At 45.3% G+C, this 27,809-nt stretch overlaps 1 protein-coding gene across 1 annotated transcript; it reads left to right on the plus strand.

The window, feature by feature from the left end:
- Positions 1-7,727: 7,727 nt before the first annotated feature.
- On the plus strand, positions 7,728-8,417 carry LOC135390495 (uncharacterized). The gene has a single exon (XM_064620195.1). The coding sequence runs from the start codon at positions 7,728-7,730 to the stop codon at positions 8,415-8,417; it is 690 nt and encodes a 229-aa protein (XP_064476265.1).
- Positions 8,418-27,809: the final 19,392 nt, after the last annotated feature.

Below are 27,809 nucleotides of genomic sequence, written 5' to 3' on the forward strand. Positions count from 1 at the left end.
TATCGCTGTAAAAAACCAATCAACTCATTGGCGATACAGCAGTGGAGACAATCATGCTGTGGCACGTGGAAGTGCGCGCAGGGACTGAAACCGGGGCGAAACCGAAGACGACTTGGAACCCAAATTTCTTCCATATCCACATCTGCAATCCACCATTCGCAACTAACCAAAGCCGCAACCTGAACCGAATTATGTGATTTCGGTTACCGGTTCATAAGAATATGCTCACGCGTGAACGCGATCAGCTTGGGATGCGATATATATTTCTTTACAACTCTGATTAGTGGCGTTGAACGTGCTTCTGCGACATCCACGCAGCCAGCAGATACATCCTACAGAAAACCGAAAAAGTACCGGTTCAACTGCTTGGTTACCGGTAACCACAAGCATTAAAACGGCGAGCCTCCTACCTGTAACCGCTTTCAGAGTTCTGACACTGAACCGTAACCAAACCGATATCCGCTTCGGTTCCAGTCCTTCAGTGATAGACTAAGTCCCGGTTTCACCATCACCAATTAGCATTTGAACCGAGAACAACGGTGTCTTAACTTGAATTTAACGCTTAACTATGCTACACTAAAGGAAGTTACTGTCACTGGAATATTCATCAGATCACGCAACGCTGGATCTTAGTCCAAAGTTAACCACTGTTGGTAAAAAAGGGCCATAGGTTAAGAGCAGTTCCTGCTCTTCCTGTGGCGATACGCTCCTGTATGCCGTTATTTATATTTAAGATTAATTTAAAGTTGGTGCCATCACGCACTGAACAAGTGCGTCTGTATGTACACACTCGGTATCTCCAAAGTGAATTGTTGTAGGAAATCTCTTCTACATGCTCAAAAAGAAAAGGAAGAAATGTTAGTAATATGTTAAGGGGCAAAGTAAAAGTGACCGCAGCTGAATTGCAAGGTTTTGGAGAAATATCTCAGATGGATGACAGCACACTTTTTCGCTTTTCACGCGAGGAAGCATCTTGCCTTGCAAAAAGGCACTACGGAATAAACCATGCTCATGAGAACTGAGGTCTTCGTGGCGGTTTGGTGCGTAAAGATTACGATATGTTTGGCACAAAAAAAAAAAAAGAAGGCACAAATATCTGACGCGGATGCGAAGAAGTCCGTAGAAAGCTACCGCATAAGCACTACAACCCCCATTGTAGTAGGGAATGTCGGCAGCGCCACCAATGCTCCTGCGGCAAACATGTGAAACAAAAAAGCCGGCGCTGGAAGGGGGGTCAAGTGAACTGGTCGTTCTCTTATTAAGTAGGTCGTGTACAAAACAAACCGGGTGAAAATCCGTCGAATATTAACCGAGATTAAGGACGAAACGTGTTCCATAGAAAATACATGGGGCCTTTGGAGCTGGTATCCCCTCTTAAGGGTGAACAAGTACAATGGACCTTTTCCATATTCGCGTCGCCCCTGGCGGTGGAATGTCGAACGTCGTGTCTTTCCCCTCAATAATGGTGACGCTTTACGAACTGGCACGTACGTTGCGTGGGAAAGTAGCAAGAGAAGATTGGAAGAAAAATGCGGAAAGAGTGAAAGCGCATTGTACTGATTACCAGACATCAAACGTCCGCGTAACCTTGAAACCGATTATCTCCCCACAATGAACATGACAGTCGCCCGCAGGTGCGTCCATGGCGATGTTTTCCGCTCAAAGATGGCGAACTCAAGGGCTGGGCATGCGCATACGTGTTGTCGGAAATGGTCCATTTACAAAGAGAAACAAGAATTTCGACCCCACGCGCCTTGCTGTTGTAACGATGGCGGTTAAGGGTGCTCTGTCTGCTGCTGTTCTGAAATGTTAACACCTTGGCATTCTGCAGAGGGGTGGGGGTGGATATACGTTTATTTCGGAAAGGTCAGCCTGACCGAAGGTCGGCTTGCTATTCCTAAAACAAAAATATAGCACAGAGATGGAGCAAAACCGAATATAAGATAACGAAGGTGGGTGAAGTGTAGATGACATGAAAGGTCTACTCATAATTTCTTCGTGAGGGGACTTCCTATAACGATGTACAGTCGACCCGCGTTTACCCGGACTTGGCTTTTCCGGATCCTGCGCTATCTCGACAAAAACGCATGGGGACAGATTTCTCCCCATGTATTTAGCCCTCGTTTATCCGGACTTGAGCTTCCGGCCTCGGAGTAGAATTCCAGGGAACAGAAATGACTAATACCCAACAATCGGCTTCAGTTTTCCGGTCATTGTCCAGGAAGGACACTTGGCCCACACTTAATCAAGGGAGGTCGAAGACCCTGGTCGTGGCCTCCTTTTTACTGACACAAAGAGGGTGTTGCTATGAAGAATTTTCTCCCTTCCGACTTTGCACGTTACACAAAAGTAATCCACCTGAGCAGTCTGCGCGGCAATCACAGATGACGACATCGTCGGTGTCGTCCCTTCCGATTGTGTTCAAGAAGAATCTGATGATGAAAGTGCGGATGGGGGGCACCAGCTGTGACGGTAGAGAATCCGCACTGACAACAGCGCTAGTACTTTCCGAGCAACAAAACAATATTTCGCAAGTTAATGCCAGTAGCGAAGGTTTGAAAGAACTGGATGCCTGTATTAGAATGAAACAGATGATGATGGATAGTTTTCTGTCTAATGGTCAATAGCGATATGTCAATGGTGAATGTCCTTTTAGGATCACTCTGGATTTTCGTGTTTCACTTATCCGGTTCCCCCGGAATCCGGACACTTTCACAGGAAACGAGGCCGTCCGGATAAACGCGGGTCGACTGTAGTAGGTTCGGATGCAATAAAAAGTGGTCTACCTTTCACATGCTAGTCATGTTATGTCATGGTGATCTTGCCTTGCCATAATTTTAAAACTCTCTTCATAAAAAAGAAGGCATGACCCTCAGATCGAACGAGGGAACATGAAAGCTAGAATCGACATCTGCATCACTGAACCACCAGCCCAGAATGTTGTCATCGTGAGAGACCAAGACGCAACCGCTTTGGAACGCACACCCAGCAGCCGTTACTTCTTTCGTCGTGTAAATAATAATAATAATAATAATAATAATAATAATAATAACACTAATAATAATAATAACACTAATAATAACTTCATTTTTGTTCGGGTACCCAAAAACAAGCACAAGGGTCAAAAAAAGAAAGGGTAAAAAAAGAAAAAAACTTTTGTAATAAATCTTCATAATTCCTGAAAACAAGTTGAACGCGCAATTCTAGATTTGTAGAGCACAACCCTGAGAAGTCTAGTCAGCAAGAATCGAAACAGCAGTACTTTTCTGTGCCTTTAAAGAATATGAGAAAATGCCCAATCGTCGAGCGTCGGGCGAGTTCGGCGGCCGCTTTTTCCTGTCGTTCTCTCACTGTCAACCTTTGACAACACTGACATCACAAAACATGGGGCACCCTCGCTTCCTAGCGTCCTGGTCGATATCGTCGTTTTTCTTTTCTGGCAGAACGTACACACTTACCGAGCAGCAGAATCGGTGATTTTATTTTTGTTATCTCTGTGGTACATTGGTAGTTTTATTGCGTGACAGCTGTCACATAAAATCGCGAACTGCCTTGGAAGGTGCTGAGCAGACCAAAGGAGATAATGACGGAAAGAAGATCAAAGACGGCATGTTTTACGATAACGTAGACTGAGAATTGGCATCACTAGTTCCCCTCACGCTTACTTCTGGGGACAAAGCGGGCTGTTCCATGATTTCAGGAAGAACCTGATGTCAGTTGAAAAGGGGTGACACCGAAACAGGGAAAGGAGAAATTGGCCGCAAAACCAGCACAATGCTCTATTATTTTGTATTTTCGCACATTTTTAATAGAGCACAAAAAGGCGCTGTCGTGTCGGTTCTTGTGGGGTAGACCCTCCAGAGTTGTACTCTACATCTTTGCAATCACGCAGTCAACGTATTTTCATTAATTATAAAGATTAATTACGAAAGTTAATTAACAGTTGCGCTATTTACTGATACACCACCACCATTGAGTAGAACCCGTCGGGAATAGATATTCAACGACTTTGGCGGAAAAAAAAGTAGTCGGTCTTACGTCACGTACCCTGTATATATGACAATAAGCACGCATGTATTTTTAACATATTCATTATTTTGGTACCTAGAACGAGTTAACCCGTAAGGAGATTACGGCCTTGCGCAATGCTGAGAACGAAAGTTTTGGCGAGTTGGGGAATAAAGCAAGTTTAAGCCACATGTCCGAAATTTAGGCTAAATGATTGACATGTATTAACACTGCAAGAGACACGCGTGGTAGTTTGTTCATCTTAATTCCCTTTACCATTAGAGCGCATCAAAGTTGAATCGCAGAATGGGTTCCGTCGTCACATCGATCTCGAATGAAACTTTGATGAGTAGCTCCTTCACAGAGAAGGTGAGAAACTGTGTTGAATGTTTGAGTGAAACATTGAGCAGTGAGAACAAAGGACGTTTAAGCCACAAGTTCGAAATTCATGTTAGAGGATTGACAATCATCTACATTATAACGAAAACACCCGGCACTGTGCAAAACGGAGATTTCTGTAACGGTGAAGTAAGTGAAAACGAACAGCATGCAGTATGACATAGCGCCAGTACGGCATTATTAAGCCAAAACTCTGACGCTCTCGCCCTGCCGTTACTCTCATAACTCCCACTACAAAAAAATGAAAAAAATAGAAAATACATGAATATAATGATAATAAAAAAACAACACTAAGCTGGGCGCGGATCGAACCACGGCCCTCGAAAGCTATAACCAAAATCGTCATCAGTGGGCCAACACCGCCCGTTGCTGTCACCTTCAGGAATGAAGATACAGACGCTTCGCAGGCCACACTGAGCTTGTCAACACTTCTCTTGTCGTGGGAACAACATTGCAGCAGCCCACAGTTGCGCACAAAGTTGCAAAGCGTAAGAGACAACTTCAGCTTTCATGTCTGTCATGGGCATTTTCTGCAGAACCCATTGTTTTGGCCGAGTACGAGAAAAATAGCACACCAATGCATTCTGCCACCAAGCCAATACGGCGAAAATAAGTCCTCCAGGAACAAAACTGTGACGTTCTTGTGTTTCCATTCCACTTGTACGCCATCGAAGGGCCTCTCACAACAACACCCATGTGTGGGCATTTCTTTCTAAAGCTCAGGCTCAACAGATATTCTAACAAAACCAGATGGGATGCATTGCTTCAATGGAGGGCAGCGAGTACGCCGGTCAAGCGAACTTTAAGAAGCTGTGTTCCGCACTTCTGGGAATGCTTTGGGAAGTTATTATCAGTGTGTGCAATATAATTACGTGAACATGCACTGTTGTGTTGTCAGATGTTCTTGGTGATAAACAAATTGGTGATATACACGATAAACAATTGGTGATAAACAAAAAGTATACTCCTAAAATTTTCTCAAATACGTTAACACAAACGAATTCATCGAATAGCGACATCTTAATAATTAATATGACATGAGATAACGCTTCAAAATTCGTGTTCCACCCGCGGGCGCATAATGTACCAACCATGCTCTCAAAATTATATCTAACTCAAGAAATGAGGTCAAAAGCAGTTACTAAATCTAAATAAGCAGAGAAAACAAAAATAACAAAGACGGTTAAGAGCATCAGCTGTTTACTATATACATTAAAAACAAGACTTTCGTGCAGTAGGCTGCACTTCTTCAACCTGAAGAAGTGCAGCCTACTGCACGAAAGTCTTGTTTTTAATGTATATAGTAAACAGCTGATGCTCTTAACCGTCTTTGTTATTTTTGATTCTGCATCGCCGGAAACTTGCACATTGTTTTTCTTCACGTTCTACGAAGCAGAGAAAAGTTCAACTGACGCGTAAAGGTACCTTCCCTGCTACACACCGCTGCAACGCGGAGAAGCCACCTTGACTGTTTTCGAATTTTGGCATTTGGGTCAAGTTTGCCATGCAAGGGAACCGCAGACGATTGAGTGACTCTGAAACTTCTTCTAAATGTTGAATCTAGAGGCACCCTACAACGCATATCCACGGGAATATTACAGTGCATCATACATTACCAGAGATATTAAGCGATGAAATCGTTTCCTGCGTGAAAATCCCCATACCTCACATGTATTCACGGTCCGAATCCACCATTTGTAGAAAAGCGCGCTGCGCATGCGCGGCGGTGATACTCTCGACACTAGACGCCTTCTTTCTTTTCGTTTTACATCGTTTTGGTTGGAAAGTTTCCATCGGTTGCCATTGTGGTTGTGCTTGGGATCGGCTATTCGCACTGTGGGAATGCCGGCGAACTGCGTCGCATACGGTTGTACGCACTATTATCGCCGAGGGAACAAAGTTGGCCTCTTCCGATTTCCGTCTGCAAAGTTACACCCGAAGAAAAGACTTGCTTGGGTCCAGGCAGTAAAGCGACAGGCGCTTGATGGCACGAGGTGGGAGCCAAGTGCTCACTCGCGCATATGTGGTTATCACTTCATTTCAGGTAAGACAGGTGGCATGCGGGAGAAGTTTTCGAGAGTTCATTCTGCGTTTCGCCCATCAGGGAAGCTCTCAAGGACGATGGGGCACCCGGATTATGTGCCGAGTGTCTTCTCGTACAACAAACGCCGGTCAGAGACATCACTGCAGAGATACAAGCGGCTGGAAAAGCGGAGACGTCGCAGTCAGGTCTCCACAGGTAATCCCAAAAATGCTAGAAAAGTAAAGATCTTTCGCAATACCGCATTTAGGATCGACATACAGCAGTATTTGTATTGAGCTCACTCAAAAGACATTGAGTATCCAGGGCTACCTTTATGCCAAATACGTCAATTTTAATGTGAGTCACACAATCATTGCATTTCTGCAGTTGCTAACGCTCCAACACAAGGTGAGAGTACAGGTACCAGTACTGACAGTCAGCCTGCACTTCTGAGAGCCACAAGTGGAGACGAAACCAGTCGGCTTGATGATGAAGCTGAAACCCTTAGAGACACAAGCGCTCACGGCACCAGTCTGTGTGCTTCAACATCCTATCAGCAAGAAGCTAGCCTACATACAGAAGAGCTCAGCGATGTAGGGATCAGCACTGAAACTGGATGCCGCAGTGTTGAAACGAATAAATTGGATGGTCAGGGTAAGTTTCTACTTTCACAAAATATCCCCTCTGTTGTGTATTTTTCCCTCTCTCTCTGTAATGGTGAATGTGACCTGAGCAGTGTGAACATAGAAGGGACAGATACAAACAAAGCCTCAAATTGATTTCGGGTAGATATCGGTGTTACACGAATTCTTGAAAACTTATTCGGGGGAAATTATTGTGAAAAATCGGGTCAAACCCAAAAACGAAGGACTCTGATGACTCTACATTTCACTTGGTCGTTCTAGAGTGTCACACAGACTTCCAAGAACAAGCCTGCACTTCATGCCCCTGGACAGCTGACAGGGACGCTGCACAGAAAATAGCATTTCTGCAAAAGGAAGTGGAGGAACTGAGGCTAAAGGCAGCACGACTGGAGCACTCCCTTGAAAGGGCTAGGTCGCAGCTCCTAAATGTGGACCTCATAAGAGGGTGTGTGGATAGTTCGATGTATTATACTGGTCTCCTAAGCTTTGAGGTGTTCATGGGACTATATAGGTACCTTCACGAAGATGCTAGCAGGATGACCTATTGGGGGATCCCAAGACGCAAGGGCAAGGACAACGAAACACGAGGACAGTCAAAGGAGACAGAGCTTATCGACCAGCTTTTTATGGTACTTGTTCGCCTGAGGACGGGTATGCAAGGCAGGGAAGTTGCTAGGAACTTTATGCTGTCTGAAAGTCATTTCAGTCGAATATTTGCCACCTGGATAAACTTTCTTTTTCGCAAGCTTAACGAGATAACTGTTTTTCCTGAGGTTAAGGACGTGCAGCCCACACTGCCAAAGTCATTTCGTGGATTCGAAAACACCAGATTGCTGCTAGATGCCACCGAAGTGCGCATTCAAAAGCCCTCCTCACTTAATGCACAGAGGCAGACTTTTTCAACATACAAACACTACAACACTTATAAAGTGGTTATTGGCTGTACTCCAGACGGGTACATATCTTTTGTTTCTAAGTTGTGGGGAGGACAAGTCTCAGACGGTGTGATCATTGAGGAAAGTGGCCTGCTAGATCTCCTTGAACCAGGTGATACTATCATGGTGGATAAAGGATTTACTTTCCCAGCATTGCCACCACACATTAAACTCTACAGGCCTCCATACCGTCAAAGTCACGAGCCACAGATGAGCCGTGAAGATGTTGCAGAAACCAGGCGTGTGGCATGTGCAAGAGTGCGCGTTGAAAGGGCGATCCGCAGAGTGAAGTCGTTTCATATTCTGGATAAGCCTTTTCCCATTAGCATGATAGATATTGCAGAGCAAGTGTTCCATGTATGTTGTTTTCTTAGCAATTTTCGTTTGCCACTTATCAATGACCGGTAGCTACAAGCATGATCCCAGCGGTTTGAGGTAGATGCAACTGTACCTCATTATTGTATTTCAATGTATGATATCTACGAACACTATTCGCTTGTGCTCAGTGTATGGCTGCCTTGTGCTTTTATTAAAACAAAGACATCTTTATAAAAAAAATTGACATTTTCTTTTGCATGTTCAGGAATCATTAAGTTCTCCCCTTCACAAAACCAGACAGTGCATTTGAGAAACAAGCCTTCATGGCCATAAAATATGATTCATTTATATCTCTTAATTTTAAACTTTAGTCCAGTGCCTGTCTCACATGTATAATAGCCTTTCTTCCACTGCTCGAACGACACATAACGTCCTTTTGTGTACAGCTGGCTGAGTCTCCTGACACGCTGTGTAAGCAGCTCAGGAACAAGAGCATGCCTCGTGCAATGCAGAAGTGCGGGAAGCAACTGCTCCTCCCAAAACATACTGTCGAAGAAAATCCGTTCAACATGGGTAGACCTTGCACTGTTGCCAGCATTAGTCCACACGACAAAATCACACCACTTTGCACCAGTCACAGCCATTTGGCCTTGTACTTGATAGTAATAAGGATGGTCTGTTCGTAGCTTTACCTCTCCACTTTCCAGCTTGCAGCAGAAATTCTTGTCGTTGCAAGCTTCCACCACTGTGAGGCCCACCTTTGAAAATGGGCATTTTACTTCAAGAACTCCTACTTCGGAACCATCATAGACGATGCGATCTGGAGATGCTGCTAAGAATGGGTAGTCTGGATGGACATGCAGTCCTGTTAATTCAACAGAAACATTTCTGTCATACGCATCCATCAAGACACAATATGCATTTACTGCAGAGGGTTCATTTTTCCTTCCATAGGCAATCGCCTCAGAGTAGGCGGTCATCTTCGGATAGAGAAGTTGCCTTAGGAGGCCTTCAGGAACCCTACATTTTGCAGCTCGCTTGAACATTGATGATGTTATTCGACCAATTCTCTCGACGTTTTGTTGTCAGCCTGACCCATGGTGTTAGTTGTGAGAATGTGTCGTTCCTCTGAAGTGAGTGGTTGGAGAGCTGCGAAATGCTTTGCAATCACAGCTGCTGCTGCTTCAGAGTACAGGTCCATGTCATCAGCAATTGGCGGCTGTTGCTTTGGAGAGTCCTTTCTCCTTTGTTGAGCATAGCGCAGCCACAGCATGTTGGGACAGCAATCAGTCATATCTTGCACAAGTTCTTGGTGTGCGTCACTCCCTCCACTTGAAGTAGCTTCGCAGGGGTTATACACACGTTTCCTATTCTCCTTCCTCGGTCTGTGCACAAGATACTTTTGAAATGATATTTCTTGTAAGGGCTTGGGGGAGGTGGCTCGTTTACCTGTAATAATGTTCCATGGAGTATAAGAAAACACCCAGAACGATAAGACACATGGAAACCCCGCGTGTCAAGTCCCATTCACAGCCCTAAAACTTTGCGAAGCGTGACTTTCGTACAATAGGCTTGTGGTTTCCTGTCGAAAAGTAGCTGCAATTTACGAATGTCTAATGTCATCTTCATGCTCTTACAGTTCTTACTCTCAATCGCATCACACGCAACTTTTTTTTCTATTTATTATTATTATTTCATTTTGCAACACAGCAGTCGTGTGGACTGTCATGCAGAATCAAACACGAACCTTGCAATGGTACGATCCAAGCGCACGGCTGGTCAGTGCATGTCTTTGCCGCTGCCTCGCCGATTTTTCTTCTGGCTTCATCCGCAACGTGGAACAGTACTGCTGCTACATGATGGCACGATTCGATATTCCTGTAATGACAATACGTACTTTCATTAGGGGTGTGCATAACGTCTGGAACTAAACGTTTGCACAAACCCTGACAAAAAGCGCAACAGCAAAAACAAGTGCAGCACCTACCCTGCAACGCACTGACAACGGGCTCCGCTTATGTGTCCATTTTCTTTCCGGTACCATGCCGAGACTACGTAATATCCCTTCTTCATGGATGGCGAACATGCTGCTCTGATAAGACCATAGCCGGAGTTATTCGTTTCTTCATTCACCATAGCATTACTGACGAACCCTTCTTCCTTGAAGGCCCAGCCTCTGTGCGCCTGACGAATGGTTGGCGTGGTGCGTCCGAGGAATCGCCATACCTCATGCTCGGTCAGTTTTCCGCACCGCGAAAGGTCCTTTCGCCATCCCAAGTCGTTGAACGCAAACGGAATATTTTCGTCGTCCTTCATTCTAACCGAAAACAACAGAACAACGAACGCATCAACACATAAGCAGCCTCTCCGGTGTCCAACGCAGCACGGAACGCCAGCTTCTCCGGCCGCCGCTTCTAACCAATTTGAAGGCGGCCGCGAGCTGGAGCTTTTGTCGTCCACCGCTAGGCGTCGCGCCGTTCACTACAAGTGGTGGATTGCGGGATGTCTGGGGAACCAAATGTATTTCATGTACAGCGATATTTTTCGTTTGTATAAGCTTAGAATAGGTGTCTGAACGTGTATCCTCGGGCATATTACGATACCTTGGATAGAACAGCTGCTAAAGCACTTTTCTATTGTCTTGGCGGCAAGTTTCACTCAATGGTCGCGAGAGGGCGCAAGGCATCGCTGTCCACGAAAGCTGGGAATGCAACTAAGGCGAAATGGGCTACCATGTTGCGGAAGAAGCACCGCATAGTTTACGCTGGCAAAATACGTTCATCTCTTGGCGTTATGACGACGAAAATATGTCGGTAAGCGGCAAAACGACAAACAAAGTCACATGACCTCAAAATGACGTTTTCTATGACGTGCGACCAGGACAAGATGGCAGTTTTGCCAAAAGCACCCGCTTGAGGGTAGTTACAACAATGGAGGGGTTTGTGTCACCCCTGTGGTAGGAAAGCGCGACCTTCTTACTCTTCATGCGCTAGAGACACCGGTGGACGACGATACCGGCTAGAGATAAATAAGGGGAGCCTATGGGCGGAGCTTATTCTGGTAGCTCTGCCAGCCATAGAGTTAATACAGGAAGACTCTAGAGAACGTACTTGGCGCGCCGTCAATGGGATTCTCCTATCCCCAAGCGTGACCGTCTGGGCGCAGCCATCCGTTGGTCATGGACAATGTTAGCGGACGGATTTCAGCCCCCTAACTACAGTGGAGCTGCTGCGTTTGTTGCCAACCCTTTGCAGTCACGTGGGATGACAAACTGGGAACGAGCCGATGGAGGGAACGACGTCCACCGTAGGGAGTAGCCGTGTAATGGACCTTTTTCACATACGCGTCGTATCCTAGCGGCTTTCCAACGAACCATGCTCGGCGCGAGTCAAAACAAATCCACGTGGATAGCACAAAGGACCAAAACCGGTCCGGAGTGGGGCCGACAAGGTCGCGCCATTCGTGCGGTCTTCCCACTGGTCCCCACTTCTGTCGTCCCCATATTGCGCCATCTAGTGAAGACGGAGATAATCCTCTCCGGCGCGTCAAGGTCATACGCATGCGCATAGGCCATTGTGAAAAGGGTCCATTGCGTTGAGTACGTAGGAATCTTCGGGATACGTGCAAAATTGAGTTGTGCTATCGGAATCACAAGGTAAACGTTGTCATATCCAGGGTGTCGAACGGAACCCGAACCGAAAACCGTACCCGAACCGTTATTTTTGCCGGAACCGAACCCGAACCCGAACCGAAATTTTCATGACACTGTTGAACCCGAACCGGAGCAGAACCGTAAAAAATAATAGCGGTAACCGGTTCGCAACAAAACGGTTCGGACATAAAAGAAGTCAGCATAAGAGTCCCTCTCTATCCCCGAACGAAGACACATTGGTATCATCATCACGCGCCTATATCATAAATTTCAGAAATGTTCACCTAGCAGTCAGACGACGACGTATAGTAAGTATACTTTCAGCGTCTTTTTAACATGTTGAAGCGCAGTTGTCCTTGTGAGTGCCGCGGCTAGCGCCCCACGCACGCGGTGCGGCGTCTACTCTTCAGAGACCAGGTGCCACGCGGACGAATGAAACACGAATGAAGTAGGCCAGTTATATAGCTCTACAGGACGAATATGTGATCAAATAAGCGCCGAAGATTTCCCTTTACACGTGAGCAGCACAAATTAAACAAGTCAGAAACATGAGAACTGGAGAAGGAGCGTACGCAGAACGGTGCCTGTTAGATTGGTCGTGCTTTGAAAAGTAAATGTGGTTCTGCTTATTGGTAGCGCAGTTGTGTCGCCGTGACACATTGCCATTGTGTTGTGGATTAACAAGTACTTACACTGCTGTGAGCTCGGACAGAGTAAGGCTTGCAGGCTTATTTTCGACATGCTTCAGTACGGTTTCAGATCGATTCACGTTGAGAAAGCAGTGTGCCGGCAAGTACTGTCGTCTATGGTACGCTGTCCATCTTATTAGGCTTCCTTTAAGTGTATCTTGCTGGCACTGTGCGTGTGAAAAAAGATATTTTGGGAACAGAAAGTAGCAGGACTACACCGCTTCAACAGCGTGAACTCTAGTTGCAATAAGTGTTCATCCATTTCTCATTTCTCTCACTAAAGGGCTACCTCACCGCTAGAGACGTCAATGCAGACAACAGCAGTATGCTATTAGCCACGCATTTCCTGATAAAAGCAGTTTTATGGAACATATATAACGGAAGCGTTGAACCGGTTCGCGAACCGGTTCGGGGCTGCGAACCGGTTTGCGAACCGGTTCGATTTCTGGCCTGGCCGAACCGGAACTGAACCGGAACGAAATCAAAACAACGCGAACCCGAACCCGAACCGAACCCGTATTTTTTGCGGTTCGACACCCTGGTCATATCAAACGTGAATCATATCTTATCTATGGGATTACCTGCGACACCGCGAACCCGTTGCTTTCCACCGAGACACATGAATACGTTTACCGCCTATGACGTGTTGAACTGGAGTTTGTATCTTTTGCGAGCGAAATCAATAAATCGTTACCCATCGCAACGAATGTAGGCATGTGTTTCCGAAGGCAACAGTATTCCTAAGATGAATACACACAGTATACTGCCATTTTCATGCTGCTCTGCGGACCAACGGGAACCGGAAATGGCAAAAACGAAACCACCCGCCATTCCATGCTCTGGTCGGCCAAGTTTCGTGATAATAAAGTGACGAACGAACGAGAGCACAAAAGCAAGTGATGTAGTAGGAAAATGTTCACTGGTTATTTGTTTAACGAATACATATGAGATAGGCACATAGTACGCCGAATTTAGATAGCAAGTGATGAATTTAGGAGAACGAGCACGTCAAGTTTAGCGGAATGAAGTAGCCAATGGAAGGCAACACCTTCCATGACCAACGGATGGCAGCTCCCGTGTGGTCACGCTTGTTTGAGCGATTCCGACACCCCTGCTGCCAGCCGCCGGCTCTAAAGCGAAACGCCGCTTCCAAAATACCGTCGCCACTGGCGCGGCTGATCTGAGGATCCCTAATGGGCTGCGTTATATATGTGTAAATATTTGGATGCTCATTGGTCTCCGAGAACTGGCGCCTGTCTTCCTTCGCGCTGATAGGGCGAGAGTCATTTGACTGAGGCGCGAGGATCTGAACGGTCGGTCGAATTCATGTCTGTCCGGCCACGCGTGTTCTCTCGGATTACGACCGTTGTGCTCGCAGACGCTAGCGTGTAGTTTAGGGTTTTGAATGCTTTAGATTTACATTGTGGCGAACTGCTAATGTCAAAACGGAATGGCACATCCAGCTAAAAATCACAACAGCGGGAAGATGAACGTGACAGGGAATTAATGATGAAAGAACAAGGAATTCCTGCACTTCCAAGGGACGCAGAAATCGTTCGAGAAGTCTGCACTCTTTCCGATGTCCAGCAGGTGAACGGTAAGACAAGTTTGGTCACTTTTTGTTTATGTTATGGTTTATCACGTTAAGTGTATTACGTACAACATTTACGAGTCACTCGGTACATTAGCGGCGTTAGTGCAGTGCGTTGCCATCACTTGTGCGTTTCGGATATGCCGCTAATCAAATTATGTGTGGTTATGCTAGTTCCACTCATGCACGTCGCAGCCGTTCATTCACTGTGATCTACGAACATTTGTGACACGTGTGCTTTGGTATTCAAGTACAAAATCAACGTCGATTGCCTATTCATAACAGTGATTTTCATTCAGAGTTACGGATCATCAATATATTGTTTTTGTTTTGTTTTAGTACTCCCGCAGCTATCGGTAACAACGACGCACCTGGCCCAGCTGTTTTCGAAAACTATATACCTGTAGATTCTGGGCGTGCGAACTGCGATTGGCTTTTGAACTGCTGTTCGATGTCGAAGCACCTAAAGCTCCAGTGAAGACTGTTACAAGACGTGAAAAGATATGTACTATAACTCTTTCGAAGCAGTTCCCGATGACAAATAAACTTGCTTTATCATACACCATCGCTCTTTGATTGTCTGCTTTGGGACAACATGAGCGTTGCTCTACAGCAAGCGCGGAAGAAAAACGGACGAAGCTGGGGCTGGTGGTGGAGGGGACGAAAGGAGAGACGAAAAACCCGAGGAGAGATGGGGAAGGAGGTTGGGGAAGGAGGTCGGTCTGCGCATGCGCACTTGACCCAAGCTTTTTCCCGCGCTGCTGATCTGGGACGCTGTGAGTGGCTCCTGCAGATCACGTGGTTGGGGTGGCCGCCATTTTCCCTGAACCATTGCGTCAATGGGAGCTTCCGGCGGATGCCTCTGCCCAACAGTTCGTGACGTAAAGTAATCAAGCTCGATTACTTTTGACGAGAATAGCTCCCCTGCACTCTTTCCGATGTCGCCCATGTGAACGGTAAGACAAGTTTGGTTACTTTTTGTGACCGAAGGAAGTAATGCAGATAATGATAAACGGTACGCAGCCAGGAACACGGACGAGGAAGTGCACAAACGAACTGCTGGTTTGTTTGTGCACTTCCTCGTCCGTGTCCCTGGCTGCGCTCCGTTTATCATTATGTCCAGTTACCAAATACCCCGCATTTCTACGCTTGTGAAGTAATGCAAGTTTATCACGGTTAAGTGTATTACGTACAACATTTCGATTCACTCGGTACGTTAGCGGCGTTTCATAGTGCAGTGCAGTGCCGTAACTTGTGCGTTTCGGATATTCCGCTAATCAAAGTATGTGTGGTTATGCTAGTTGCCCCTCATGCACGTCGCAGCCGTTCATTCACTGCAATCTACGAACATCTGTGACAAGTGTGCTTTGGTGTTCAAATACGAAATCAACATCGATTGCCTATGGTAACAGTGATTTTCGTGCAGAGCTACGGATCATCAATAGATTTCCTTTTCTTTTTTTTAGTGCTCCGGCAGCCATCGGCAACAACGACGCACATGGCTCAGCCAGTTTTCGAAAACTGTATACCTCTACATTCTGGGTGTGCGAACTGCGATTGGGTTCTGAACTGCCCTTCGATGTCGAAGCACCTAAAGCTCCAGTGAAGCCTGTTTCAAGACGTGAACAGATATGTACTGTAACTTTTTCGAAGCAGTTCCCGAGGACAAATAAACTTGCTTTGTCATACACCATCGCTTTTTGATTGTCTGCTTTGCGACAACATGATCGTTGCTCTACAGCAAGCGCCGAAGAAACACGGACGAGCCTGGGGGTAGTGTGGGGACGAGAGGAGAGACGAAAAACCCGAGGAGAGAAGGAGGTTGGGAAAGGAGGTCGCTCTGCGCATGCGCACTTGACCTGAGCTTTTTTCCCCGCGCTGCTGATCTGGGACGCTGTGAGTGGCTCCTGCAGATCACGTGGTCTGGGCGCCCGCCATTTTTCCTGGACCATTGCGTCAATGGGAGCTTCCGGCGAATGCCGAGGGCTCGACGTGATGAACAGATTGAAGCCTCGTGTAGTGTTGCTTGCGGCACCAGCCAGTATAGGCGTCTTTGGTGATGGTTCCAGAAGTGCCCGGTGGCCCAAGGATTGCGGTCAATGCTGCATCAGTGAGTCCCGTCGCGTAAAGGAGTCCTTGCTGGCCGCTCCGCTAACAGCATCACGTGGAAAGCTCTCCCACTCATCACCGAGATCCGCTACAGCCGCTGCGGAAACCGCTCTAACCCCTCGGTTCATAGTTCTCTGCGACATAGACAGGTTCCAATCGGTGGCCACAATGCTCTGAAAACTTCCCGTTCCTCCAACGTTGCTCCACAGTCATTGTCCGCGACGTGGAACCAGGGTTGTTAATAGAGCTCTATGTTAAACGTTTAAACATTTTCTTAAAGGGACTATGAAATGATTTTTTTCTCGTTTTCATCAGAAAGAATACCCTTTTCCGGGTCTAGAACCAAATTTTACCTTCATCACGCAAGGAGTATTCTCTGGAGCGAATTTAAACGGAGCGGCGAAGGGAGGACAGCTGGCGCCGCGCCGTGGCGAGCTGCGGAGCGGAGACACAGCGGGCAACTTGACGGGACCACGGCCGGCTCGGCAACACGTCATCGTGACGTGTTACCGAGCCGAAGGATCCCGCCAGGAGCATGCGCCGTAGGATCCCGCGTATGCGTTCATCAGGAGTGGAAATCTCCATGACGGCAGCTTCCGCGCGATGGTCGCAGTCTATCGCAGTCGCATCCTGTGGTTTTCCTAATTTACGTCAATATTCGCCTGGTATCCAATGTCTCATGCTTCCCAGTGACGAGACGGACAGCCTTTGATGCCACGAAGCAATCGGACCACCGGAGTGGAAAGACTATGTGGTGCCATCGACTGCTCGTGTTTTTAGCGGACATTTACATAATCGAATTTATGAAGGGTACGCTGGATCTCTTCAACGTACTGGGTAACGAGCTCAGTGTCGTCTGGATCAAGGTGTAGCAACCTGTCCACACCAGAGAAAGAACATCCACCTAAACGGCGCAAAGGTGTGAGTATTTTTCGTTATTGGGGCTAACAGAGGTCTCTCAGTCCGTGTGGTTCAAATGCTATAATAGATTTCAGGATTGCGGGGTTAATTCTCATCTGCGTGACTCTGAACCTTGCCGCCGCTTACGGCACAAAGAGAGTAAAAAAAAAAGAAAATAGAAGTTACCGCAAGAGCAGCATTCAGGGACACCCCCTCTGAAACCCGGCTTGACCTGATAGCAGAGGACTACGCAAGGAAGCTAAGTTTACAGGGTGGTGCGTGAGTACGTGAGGAGGAACAGATCTGGGCAGGGAGAGGAGGACATATCTGAGGCGAACAATTCCCTTTTGGCACCCCGACCTGATAACAACACCGATAACACGCCCGGGAGCATTCGCGTAAGATAAAGAAAAAGACGTGATGTATAACTGTGGGAACGAGCATGAGACTTTCCAAATATCGGGAGATTGCCGGATGAAATTGGCAGATTGGCGCCTGTGATAGCCTTCTGGACGACAAATTCACTAAATGCGAGTTCTAAGAGTGCAGCAAGGACAGCAGCTACGGTCCGCAGACGATACACAGACTACGTAATTTTATGATGATACCGTCAGTATCAAATTGGTATCAAGAGTTATTACGAGCTAAAATAGAGGAAACTGACAAATTGGTGAGAGTGAGTGCCACTTGGGCAACGATTTGGCAAAATGTCTGAAGTATATAGATTGGGCTGGTTGGTGTAAATCCACAAGCGACTAAAGAACAAACACGAAACAACAACAGAGCGACTTGTGTCTGATCTTGTCTCCTTTTTGTTCTGTGGTCGCTTGAAAATGAATGATTTGACCAAACGCTACTTCGCAGGCTCTGGCAAGGGAACCAGGTATGAGCCGCGGACTCATAGCTATTAAGCATGGATATACAGATTACGTAATTAAGTGATGACATCTTCGATATCACGTTTATATCCAGAGTTATTACTAAATGAAATGGAAGATACGGACAGTTTGACAGATACGGAAGATACGGCAGTTTGGCGTCTGCGAGTGCTATGGCGATGCGAGTGGCAATGATTTGATCAAACGCGGCTTTTTTGGACCAGATATTTTGGAGCAGAACTAAATACCAGATTTTGAGATAACGCTAAACAAGTGCTACGCGCCCTCGAGTACATTATTTATTTCTCGTTTAAGATGAAGTAATGCTTAGATCAGGGCAATCAGGGCTCTCACACACGCGGGCCGCATGTGCATGGCTTGCAGTCAGCTATTCTGTGTCCCGAGGGCTCTTGACCACTAAATAGAAGCTGCCCCCCCCCCCACACACACACACGCGCGCACACCAATTATGAAGAATTCGGAATGAAACCAGGTTTTCAGGCATTGTTTTTACCCTTGCTCGATGTAGTGCTGCTCCTGTCGACGTTAGGAAGGACATTCACAATTGAGCAGTTCTTGTGACTCATGAACCTCAACTAGTAGTTCTAGCGATTAGCGATCTGGTCTGAACGTGGATTTTGATAAACTACACTGTAAGTAATATGATAATTGAGAAGTAATAGTGGAGACAAGTGCAGACAATGACATCAACTTAATTATTACACTAAGTTTATGGGCTTACAGCATAGCAGCAGCCTCTCCGGATATCATTCGCGAAAAACTGTATACTGAGCACACAGAAGCGCAGTGAAAAAAAAAAATAAAAAAAATAGATGGAGTAGTTATGTTCGAGTGTCATTGTGTGAATATTTTTAATTATTTCTCTTTCCCTGATTTTCTTTTTTCTTTTTCACGTTGAAAATGCAAGCAAAATCAGCAATACAGTGTGTAAACCGACAATTTCAGTGCTCCTGAACGTTGGGATAATCGTTCGTGAAGAACTATGTACGAAGAACTTGCAACGCCTTTCAAATTTTCAATATCTCATTTGGAAAAGAACCTCATTTGTCCCTGCTGGTGTGTCAAGTGAAGTTTTTCATTGACGAATTGTATATGCGAATGCCTAATAACTATACCGCTCAGCTGTTTACGCTAAGGTACTTTGCTATAATTGCGGTCCTTTCCAGGGACATTACCCCCACCCCGCAGGGAGGTGTACACTCCCCCTGAATTTTTCCAACCACTCCCCTGTAATTCATGAGATTTCCCGATACACCTTGGCCACCAATGCATATACGCATAGATATGTATCCATATAGATATACCACCATATGATTCTCTCCACTCGAAATCACGCAGACATCTTATCACGCCGGGTACCGCATCTTGGCTTCTATGCGCATTGATGATAGTACCAGCCGCAGCTACAATGACAAAGAAGAAATTGTCGTTCCTCTTCGCTGATGATACGAGTTGCGCAACGGACCAAAGGCTGATACCTTCCGTTTGAATTCAGCGTGAGAGCCGCGACGATATGCCAAGGAAAAAAAAAACGAAACTTGCCAAGATACGGGGCACCAAAGTGAACTTGCACAGCAAATCGCCGGCAGTCCGAACATTTACACGGCAACAGACACCTACGAGCACTGGTGCTAAGGTCTGAGGAAAAGACATCATAGATGAAAATACATATCCGTTACAACAACAAATAAATCATGACTATGGCCTGGGGTGGTTCACCGCTTGAGAGCATATCCGTTACGAAGCCGTTTGAATTTCACTGTTCATGGTAATCAACCAATTTTTCTCGAAGTGCAGCACGCATAAACAAGTCCATGATTCGCTTACACCTCGACCTGCAAGAAATGACCCACAGTGTCCTTCTGAAACATTGCATCACTTGCCAACTTCTTTGAGAAAAGTAAAAAGTAACCTTTCTGCAACCCCGATGATGGCAGGGGCAACCAAGGAATACACCACACAGAGTCACTGGTGTATTCTGCATAGCGAAGCCATTATCAACAACTTATACTAGGCCCTTGTACTGGGATTTTAACAGTATAGTGACCCCAAAATTTGGAAAAGGCGCCGGCACAGCCCTCTAAAACGGGCAAAACCCTTTGTATCATGGTGCCAAAGGCATATTCGAGACGGCTTATGCTATTGCCCTTCCCACTGGGATTGTAACGGAGACGACCGCAAAATCCGTAAAAGACCGCAGCAGAGCCCTTTAGAACGGGCAAAACATCTTTAATCATGGTTCCAAACAGATATTATCAACGGCTTATGATGCTCTTCTACAGGGATCGCAACAGAAGCGACCACCAAATGCGGAAAAGACAGCAACAGAGTCCTTTAGAACTTACGAAACCCCTTGTATCATGGTACCAAAGGCATATTAATGACGGCTTATGCTATGCCTTTCTACCGGGATTGCGCAAGAGGAGACCGCATAATTTCGATACGGCGGCAGCAAGGCCTTTTAAAACGGGCGAGACTCCCTGTATCATGGAGCGAAAGAAAGAAAGTTATCAGTGGCTTGTGCAATCCTATTCTGCTGGAGTTATAACACAGGCGATCGCCAAATTCGGAAAACGTGGCAGCAGAGCCCTCTTAAACAAGTAAAACCCCTTGTGTCATGCTGTTAAAGACATATTATCAACAACCTATACTATGTCATTCTACCGAGATCATAACGCAGGCGACCGCAAATATCGGGAAAATGATGCAGCATAGCCCTTCAGAACGGGCGAGACCCCTTGTATCATGCTGCCGATGACATGTCATCAATGGCTTGTGCAATGCCGTTCTACTGGGATTGTAACAGAGACTACCGCAAAATACTGAAAATGCGGCAGCAGAGCCCTTTAAAACGGTCGATACCCCTTGTATCGTAGTTCCAAAGTCATATAAGTACACGCAACGGCTTATGCTATTGCCATTCTACTGGAATTATAACGGATGCGGCCGCAAACTCCATAAAAGGCTACAGCAGAGCCCTTTAAAACGGACAAAAGCCCCTTTAATCATGGTGGCAGACATTTTACACACCTATAAAGACGCGACGGCTTATGTTATGCCCCTCTCCTGTGATTGCATCGGAAACCACCGCAAAATTTGGAAAAGGCGGCAGCAGGGCCCTTTACAATGACTCAAATGATATGTATCGTGGTGCCAAAAAGGTACTATGAACGGCTTGTACTGGGATTGTAACAGAGGCTACCGCAACGTTCGGCACCAGATCGAGCCCTTTAAAACGTGCGAAGCCCCTTTAATCCTGGTGCCAGGCCGTACATGGAGAAGTCGCGTTTGAAGAAACTGCTTCCGAAACGACACTCCCTAAGCAAAAAGCGTCCTAAGCTGATTTTGTAGTATGTATATGAGAAAGTAAGATCACGGGGTTTGAACCCCGTATATTGTTCCCCTGTTGCACCCTGAGAGGGCGCGTTTTAAAAATCGCTTCCAAAATGGCACTTGAAATGGCCAAATGGCCTATTTCATCAACTTCGGGGCTTAATATATTTTGATATAACAATAATATTAAAGACGGCCTAAGCTGATCTTGTAGTATGTATATGTGAACGTAAGATCACGGGGTTTGAACCCCGTATCTTGTTCCCCTGCTGCACCCTGAGAGGTCGGGTTTCAGAAAATGGCTTCCAAAACGGCACTCGAAATGGCCAAATGGCCAATTTCGTCAACTTCGGGGCTTAATATCATTTGATATAAAAATAATATTAAAGATGTCCTAATCTAATTTTGTAATATGTATATGTGAAAGTAAGATCACGGTGTTTAAACCCCGTACGTTGTTCCCCTGTTGCACCCTAAGAGGTCGCGTTTGATAAAATCGCTTCCAAAACGGCACTCGAAATGGCAAAGTGGCGAATTTCGCCAACTACGGGGCTTAATATCATTTGATAATATTAGAGATGTCCTAAGCTAATTTTGTAATATGTATATGTGAAAGTAAGATCACGGGGTTTGAACCCCGTATCTTGTTCCCCTGTTGCACCCTGAGAGGTCGCGTTTGAAAAAAATCGCTTCCTAAACGGCACTGCAAATGGCCAAGTGGTCAATTTCGTCAACTTTGGGACTTAATATCATTTGACATCAAAATAATATTAGAGATGTCCTAAGCTAATTTCGTAATATGTATATGTGAAAGTATGGTCACGGGGTTTGATCCCCGTATCTTGTTCCCCTGTTGCACCCTGAGAGGTCGCGTTTGACAAAATCGCTTCCTAAACGGCACTGGAAATGGCCAAGTGGCGAATTTCGTCAACTTCGGGGCTTAATATCATTTGATATAAAAATAATATTAGAGATGTCCTAAGCTAATTTTGTAATATGTATATGTGAAAGTAAGATCACGGTGTTTAAACCCCGTAGGTTGTTCCACTGTTGCACCCTGAGAGGTCGCGTTTGATAAAATCGCTTCCAAAACGGCACTCGAAATGGCAAAGTGGCGAATTTCGCCAACTACGGGGCTTAATATCATTTGATAATATTAGAGATGTCCTAAGCTAATTTTGTAATATGTATATGTGAAAGTAAGATCACAGGGTTTGAACCCCGTATCTGGTTCCCCTGTTGCACCCTGAGAGGTCGCGTTTGAAAAAAATCGCTTCCTAAACGGCACTGCAAATGGCCAAGTGGTCAATTTCGTCAACTCTGGGACTTAATATCATTTGACATCAAAATAATATTAAAGATGTCCTAAGCTAATTTCGTAATATGTATATGTGAAAGTAAGGTCACGGGGTTTGATCCCCGTATCTTGTTCCCCTGTTGCACCCTGAGAGGTCGCGTTTGACAAAATCGCTTCCTAAATGGCACTGGAAATGGCCAAGTGGCCAATTTCGTCAACTTTGGGACTTAATATCATTTGATATAAAAATAATATTAGAGATGTCCTAAGCTAATTTTGTAATATGTATATGTGAAAGTAAGATCACGGTGTTTAAACCCCGTAGGTTGTTCCACTGTTGCACCCTGAGAGGTCGCGTTTGACAAAATCGCTTCCAAAACGGCACTCGAAATGGCCAAGTGGCGAATTTCGTCAACTTCGGGGCTTAATATCATTTGATAATATTAGAGATGTCCTAAGCTAATTTTGTAATATCTATATGTGAAAGTAAGATCACAGGGTTTGAACCCCGTATCTTGTTCCCCTGATGCACCCTGAGAGGTCGCGTTTGAAAAAAATCGCTTCCTAAACGGCACTGCAAATGGCCAAGTGGTCAATTTCGTCAACTTTGGGACTTAATATCATTTGACATAAAAATAATATTAAAGATGTCCTAAGCTAATTTCGTAATATGTATATGTGAAAGTAAGATCACGGGGTTTGAACCCCGTATCTTGTTCCCCTGTTGCACCCTGAGAGGTCGCGTTTGACACAATCGCTTCCTAAATGGCACTGGAAATGGCCAAGTGGCCAATTTCGTCAACTTTGACACTTAATATCATTTGATATAAAAATAATATTAGAGATGTCCTAAGCTAATTTTGTAATATGTATATGTGAAAGTAAGATCACGGTGTTTGAACCCCGTATCTTGTTCCCCTGTTCCACCCTGAGAGGTCGCGTTTGACAAAATCGCTTCCTAAACGGCACTGGAAATGGCCAAGTGGCGAATTTCGTCAACTTCGGGGCTTAATATCATTTGATATAAAAATAATATTAGAGATGTCCTAAGCTAATTTTGTAATATGTATATGTGAAAGTAAGATCACGGGGTTTGAACCCCGTATCTTGTTCCCCTGTTGCACCCTGAGAGGTCGCGTTTGACAAAATCGCTTCCTAAACGGCACTGGAAATGGCCAAGTGGCGAATTTCGTCAACTTCGGGGCTTAATATCATTTGATATAAAAATAATATTAGAGATGTCCTAAGCTAATTTTGTAATATGTATATGTGAAAGTAAGATCACGGTGTTTAAACCCCGTAGGTTGTTCCACTGTTGCACCCTGAGAGGTCGCGTTTGACAAAATCGCTTCCAAAACGGCACTCGAAATGGCCAAGTGGCGAATTTCGTCAACTTCGGGGCTTAATATCATTGGATATAAAAATAATATTAAAGATGTCCTAAGCTGATTTTGTAGTATGTATATGTGAAAGTAAGATCACGGGGTTTGAACCGCGTATCTTGTTCCCCTGTTGCACCCTGAGAGGTCGGGTTTCACAAAATGGCTTCCAAACCGGCACTCGAAATGGCCAAATGGCTAATTTCGTCAACTTCGGGGCTTAATATCATTCGATATCAAGGTAATACTAAAGATGTCCTAAACTAATTTTGTAATATGTATACGTGAAAGTATGATCACGGTGTTTAAACCCCGTACGTTGTTCCCCTGTTGCACCCAGAGAGGTGGCGTTTGACAAAATCGCTTCCAAAACGGCCAAATGGCGAATTTCATCAAGTTCGGAGCTTAATATCATTTGATATAACGATGATAATAAAGATATCCTAAGCTGATTATGTAATGTAATGTATATGTGTATGTATATGTGAAAGTAAGATCACGGGGTTTGAACCCCGTACCTTGTTCTCCTGTTGCACCCTGAAAGGTCGTGTTTGACAAAATCACTTCCAAAACGGCACTCGAAATGCACAGTGTTATCAAGTTGTATAGTTTAATATAAAAGCGATATAAAATACAAAATGGTATCATTTGTATATTACTCACTCAAAATAAAGTTGTCTGTTCTGTCAGCCACTTCGAGTTCTGGAAAAATGACCGTTCTCGTTTCGAACTCCCTCAGACCGGCCGTACAGTCTCAGCGCATGCGTATTACGATAATACTGGGACTTAGTCCGTCGAGCGCCTAAGAGGGGAACCCTGTCTGAGTCGCAACTTTGAAGGCCCTGGGTGCATCAGGATTAACACTCACACATCGTGCCGTGGTTGGTATGTGGCCTGGAGGACGTACTGAACGAAAATAGGCGATGACATTTCCAGAATTTGACTGCCTTTGTCGAAAAATCGTAGTCTAAACATGGGCGATGTGCAAAAATCGACGGAATCCCCATAGGCGCAATGCATTAAAATTAATTTGGCCAGGGTGCACTAGGCTTATATTCTGCTGGTGCCTTTCATGTCTCCAGGGGTTCTTTACATGGTGTTCTTCTCTATTAGACGATGACATCTTAAAAAATTTATTCTGTTTTGCTGTTAATTGGCATAAACGCTGTCTCCCATTGAATTAACATCCTGTAAGGCAGCTTCCCGCATGGCGGATGAGTATAGTGACGGAGTGCGCCGGCGGGGGGTGACCGCGAATTTTGGGATTGGAATCAGGTGTCGGATTCACAAAGAGCTCGTGCGACGAAATCTGTCGTAACTCCGTCGTACGGGAAAGTTACGACGAAGTGTAGATTCACGAAGGGCGCGCGTCGCAAAATCTTCGCAGCTTACGGCGGAATCCTGCGATAGCTCCCGAGCAGTCTTACGAAGAAAGATGACGGCGTTATTTGTCAGCGGTGGATTTGGTGACGGGAAACAAAGACTCCGTAATACGCGCCAACGCATTGCACTTTGCCACAGAACCTTCGAGACCATCCCCGAAGTGACATTGGTGCACTTTTTTGCTTGGTAACCTTCAACAAATGCTTCAACTTTGTGCTCCGTAAAATCGGGTCGCAGGGATTTTTCAAGCATCCCCTACACCCGGCTAAGACACCCCTCCAAATTGTCTGCAAGAAAGGCAAAAGAAGCCATAAAAGCTGCAAAACTGAGTGCCACACACCGCTTACAAAACACCCTCACCCACCCCCTCCCCGAGATGAACATACTGGGAATATATTTGCTGTGTCATCGAACGCGTTTCGCCTGTGATTGCATGGCATCCATTATGGCTACCGAAAGACGGATAGCACGTGCAGTAACAAAACATTTGAGGACGAACAACTTCGTCTTCTTCTAATGGGACGACTCTTATTGGTGCGATTACAAATTTTCGTCATCGTTACCATAGCGGAAACATAGTCTCGCACCCTTTGGCTGTTTCTCTCCGAGGTGCACGTGACAGGAAGCGAGCACCTTCCTCTTCCTCGTCAAAGGGGGTACCCTCTCCACTACGATAGCTTTGTGAATCATGCTTAAGACGCCGTCGTACGCGCGTCGCAGGCTACGACGTCTTAGCGCATCTTAGCGTAACTTACGATGACGTTTGTGAATCTGACCCCTAGTCCCTAAACTCAGGTGGTGCACTGGTGATAAAAGTACACTCCGTTTAGCATGATCTTAGAAACCATACTTCAACAGAATATTTATGTAATATGTTGAACATACGTATCCGTTCTTTTCTCTTCACTCAGCTGCTTTCATGTTCACAGGTGACTTCCTCAGCGGAGCCTGAAACCCCTTAGGTGAGACAGCATGATCATTGTAACCCACTATTCGGAGCAGACAAATGTTGTGCACCCTCTTTCCAGATTCCTCTTTAATGCAGTGTCTTGCCTACCATTCGGGCTCTGTATATTGTTCACAAGTTTTTTTTTAACCTTTTTTGTAATTTGATATACAGTTTGCTTTATCATGTGCACAAATATGATATTGAGGGAACATTTTCTTGTTTACACTTCTTATCTTATAATCATTGCTCAGTTAGATTACATCATTTGCATTCACCGGAACTGGAGTTGTATACTGTGTTATTTTCTTGTCTCAAATCAGGGCAGCCCATGTGTATGGCAGCTGAAATCTTTCACCAGGGTAACATGCAAGGACAACTCCAGCAGGTGCTCTGCAGGTCACCTCAAAATTAAAGGAACCTACCTTTGATGCACTATGTCCTCATGAGATTTTGTTCCTACTACAACTCTGCGCTTTGTTTCACATTACCAAAAAATAACCCTACCAACCATTATCATACCGGCGTACTGCTGTGTTCAACCAGTTCAACTTGCTCTGGGCATCCTGCAAGGCCGTGCAGCTACTTCAGCCCTTATTTGCTGGTAACACTGGTGCCAATACAGTTGTTAGATGATGTGTGACAATGTAATATAGAACATATCCTGTGTTCTATTAAAAATAAACATTATGCATGTATAGCATATAATGTGTATACAGGGTGTCCCAGCTAAGTGTATACAGATTTTTAAAAATTATATATAACACTTTTTCCAAGATGAAATCAATTGCAATATAGCATATGCTGAAGGGCACTCCATAGGAGAGCATTAGCAAAGTCCAAAGGCAATGTCTTAATTAACTTTCATTAATTAACTTTTTAATGATAAAAGCTACAAAGCTGTCCCAATGAGAACATCTGGTCCTTTCGGTCTCGTGATATCATAGCCGTTTTCAGAACAAAAATCCGTTCCATAGATCGCCCGCAAAAAATTAGTGAAGGAACGCCATTTTTTTCTTTATTTTGTTCATTGCGCATCTTCGCAGACGCGTATTTCCTTCATCCCCAACGTGAGAGGGGGAAGGTAAAGGAGGGAAGGAAGGGGAAGGTGCGTTTTGTAGGCATGGTGGTTGGCAATGCTAAATGTTCAGATTTACGACGTGCTCAACATTGAATACAGAATACGTGACGTGTTCATAAATAAATTATTGCATGAAACATAATCTTAGGCAAACAAGAAGTCCTTCGACGGAAGGAAATACAGTCATCTGTAGAACAATAAATGCAGAGTAAATCAAAATCGC

This window comes from Ornithodoros turicata, chromosome 4 (genome assembly GCF_037126465.1).
Source record: "Ornithodoros turicata isolate Travis chromosome 4, ASM3712646v1, whole genome shotgun sequence".
In the NCBI taxonomy this organism is placed as follows: Eukaryota; Metazoa; Arthropoda; class Arachnida; order Ixodida; family Argasidae; genus Ornithodoros; species Ornithodoros turicata.

Bases quoted from the DNA above. Each gene is read 5' to 3' on its own strand.
- LOC135390495 (XM_064620195.1), top strand. From the start codon at position 7,728: ATGCAAGGCAGGGAAGTTGCTAGGAACTTTATGCTGTCTGAAAGTCAT.